Here is a 2,874-nt window from a genome sequence, read left to right as displayed (position 1 = left end):
AGCATTATAAATATGGAATTAAAAGATGAATGAGAGGGAATAAACGTGTGAATGAACACCAGAATGGATGAATGCAGCTATTTGATGCCCACAATAATGCAGATGAGCAGATGGGTGAGTGAAGAGACGATTGGATGGCGCATGAGCGATTAGATGCATCGAGATAAGTAAAGGCAGGCGGATGATCGGGAGACGGGTAATCGTGCAGTTTGGTTCCATTTATGTTCATCACTGAATGACCTGGAAATTGTTTACATTTACTTAATAGCACTCATTTTCATGAGGAGCTAGAAATGTAAATTCCTATCAAATAAATATGTGTGTTGTTAGTGACGAATCTTCACGTTGCATTTCCGTCTTCTCTCTGCGTGCCAGCTTGTCTACCTTCTTTGCTTACATAAAGTGCATCCTGATACGCGTACAGAGTGGAATACCATGTCTGGACACAAGCCTGACTTGAAGTCGCATCTAGAGCAGTTAAAATGGAGATACACTACAAAATAGAACAGTTACAGCCCAAAAGCCTCCGCAAAATACTTTTGTGTTATACGTAAGCAACGTAATTTGTGTACACTCGACTTTGCAGAACGTCATTCACTTGCAGGATGCTGCAGTGGTTCCACACCACCATGAACCTTAGCTGTTTTAAAGCTAACTCTTCTGAGGTACTGCAAGATGAATGATAAACGTACTTAAACATGGGGTCGCCACACAGTTGCACTTGACATATATGCAGATTGCAATCAACCCATGACCATAATCGAGATTTTAAAAATTTCCCACATGCACGATGGCCCAGTGACCTGAATGCCATCTTCCACTTCCTCTGCGAATCGCAGTCAATACGCATTTTATTTCTCAAAGAAGGGTGCGTCACCATTGCATTTATGAAAACACCGTGGCATATGGCAATTGGACTGTTTTTATGATAGAAACCGACTATATTGCTCTTAAAGGGTGTGGACAAATGTGTACGGACGCGTTGCCTTCCTGACAATACTCTCGACAGTCACATACAGCGGGATCTCGAAACAATCTTGCAGACAAAGTGCGGCAAGCAAAGCTGCGTGAACTTAAATGAAAACAGTAAGGATTAGAGAATGAAACATTTAATACTTGGCGGTGACAAATTGAATGCGACTCACTTCGTTCACCTCTGACTCCTGAGGTACAAAGCTTTGTTCTGTCATATATATAGGCAACTTAATTGCACACTATGGGCTGGCTACTATTAGACGCATATAAACAACTTTCAAACTTACCATATTTAGTCAAAATCATGCAATACATCAACTTCCACGCAACTGGCTATTTTAAGGCGCGTTAGCAGTAAACAATAAAACCGCGAACAAATAGTAACCATTGCGTGATTCATCACTTTTCTAACATGTGGCCACTTTTGACCGGTAATAAGTAAATATTACAATTGTGCACAAATTGTGGCCAAATTTTATTGTTAATCTTTTCCAAAACTCTATGGTGTATGTCTCCTTAGAAGTAAATTTGTAAATGAAGCCTAATCAATTGGTATTATAAAAATTGGAATATAACGAAACTTTGTGTGAAAACAAGGTTAAGCCTGACTGTAAGAATGGACAGATAGACGTTGTAGCATGATAGACTGATGGATCAAGACCACACCCCATTATGTTTTTGATACAAAGCTGACTATGCCGAGTTACTGCATGGTGAAAGACAAGAATAATTAAACGCTACTTCGGCGCACAGTTGCAACTTGCTTATGTGCACAGTGGAGTGCATGTTTAAATTTAAAATAATCCATGATCGAATTCAGGCTATTTGAATGTATCCTGCATACAACCTAAGGCATAGTACTAGGTGCTTGCTGCAAATGTCTGCTGTGAATCAAGGCTACTAAGATTACATTTCATCTATTAAATGGATGCGTTATTTTTATGCTACAAATTCGACAATCTCGAAATATATTTCTAGTTGAATTTTACGAAACATATTAATTAGCAGTGTTGAGGAAGGCCTATTATTTGTTTTAGTAAAGAGCCAAAGAAAATACAAAATATTTGGTACTCACCGTTTGGTGCCACTGTAGCCACCAAATGATAAATTCATCAAACCGGAAGTAAAATCAAAGCACTTTTAGTTAATGCTGGGCAAATGCTCCTGCGAGCATTCTGACATAGCTTTGCATACCGACTTTTGTTTGTGGACACAATACTTGGGCAGTGTACATATATATTCAACTAAACTTTAAGTGGCAACAATCACCCACACTACGGCTGCATCAACAATGCGCTCTGTGTCACATCGAATTTATTGGAGGCAAAGAATATCTGTCTGCATTCTTCTTATCAGGTGGATTTGACAGGAGCGTCTGCGTCTGCGGTGTAGCAGGATTCTAAGAGGCGCGTCCACGTTGGCACGATTGATGAGAAGCGTGTTATTACTACGACCTCAGAGGTGGCCACATAGGATTTGGCAGACCTAACACTTGAGAAATTATCTAATCACGACGTAAAGGTATGTGTTCGCATTCCTGATTGTACTCCATCCAACGGATGGGGAAGATTTAGGAATGTCCGCCATCTACGGTTCAGCTGACTAGGATATGCTCTACTGCAACAAAAAAATCAGCAAAGCCTTTTTCTTTTTACATTCGTTTATTTTTGTTGCACTGTCTCCTTCTGCGTTCGTGGTTTCTTTTGCAGACATTTTCACCTCAAAATGATACCCCAGACGCAAAAGATGCCCAATGTTGATAGAAAGGATTCGCACGATATCACTGTCGCTTTACTACAGATCGTGAAGTGCACTATTTAGAAAAGCAAAGAACTGAAATTTAGGTATGGTCATAAGATTCAACTATGGTAAGCGGCCACAGCTACCAGAATAAAAATC

The 2,874-nt window shown here is 39.8% G+C and overlaps 1 protein-coding gene across 1 annotated transcript; it reads right to left on the bottom strand. All coding sequences in view use genetic code 11, as the record gives it.

Annotated features, from left to right (window-relative positions):
- Positions 1 to 4: 4 nt before the first annotated feature.
- EGR_11057 (hypothetical protein) lies at positions 5 to 1,290 on the bottom strand (the record flags this gene model as incomplete). Its single annotated transcript, XM_024500306.1, has 2 exons — positions 5 to 240; positions 1,263 to 1,290. 2 exons carry the CDS (start codon positions 1,288 to 1,290, stop codon positions 5 to 7), a joined length of 264 nt encoding a protein of 87 aa, XP_024345281.1.
- Positions 1,291 to 2,874: the final 1,584 nt, after the last annotated feature.

Source organism: Echinococcus granulosus (genome assembly GCF_000524195.1).
Source record: "Echinococcus granulosus chromosome Unknown EG_S00352, whole genome shotgun sequence".
Taxonomy (NCBI): Eukaryota; Metazoa; Platyhelminthes; class Cestoda; order Cyclophyllidea; family Taeniidae; genus Echinococcus; species Echinococcus granulosus.
The sequence above is the reverse complement of the archived record's forward strand: the minus strand, read 5'-3'. Positions and strand labels throughout refer to the sequence as shown.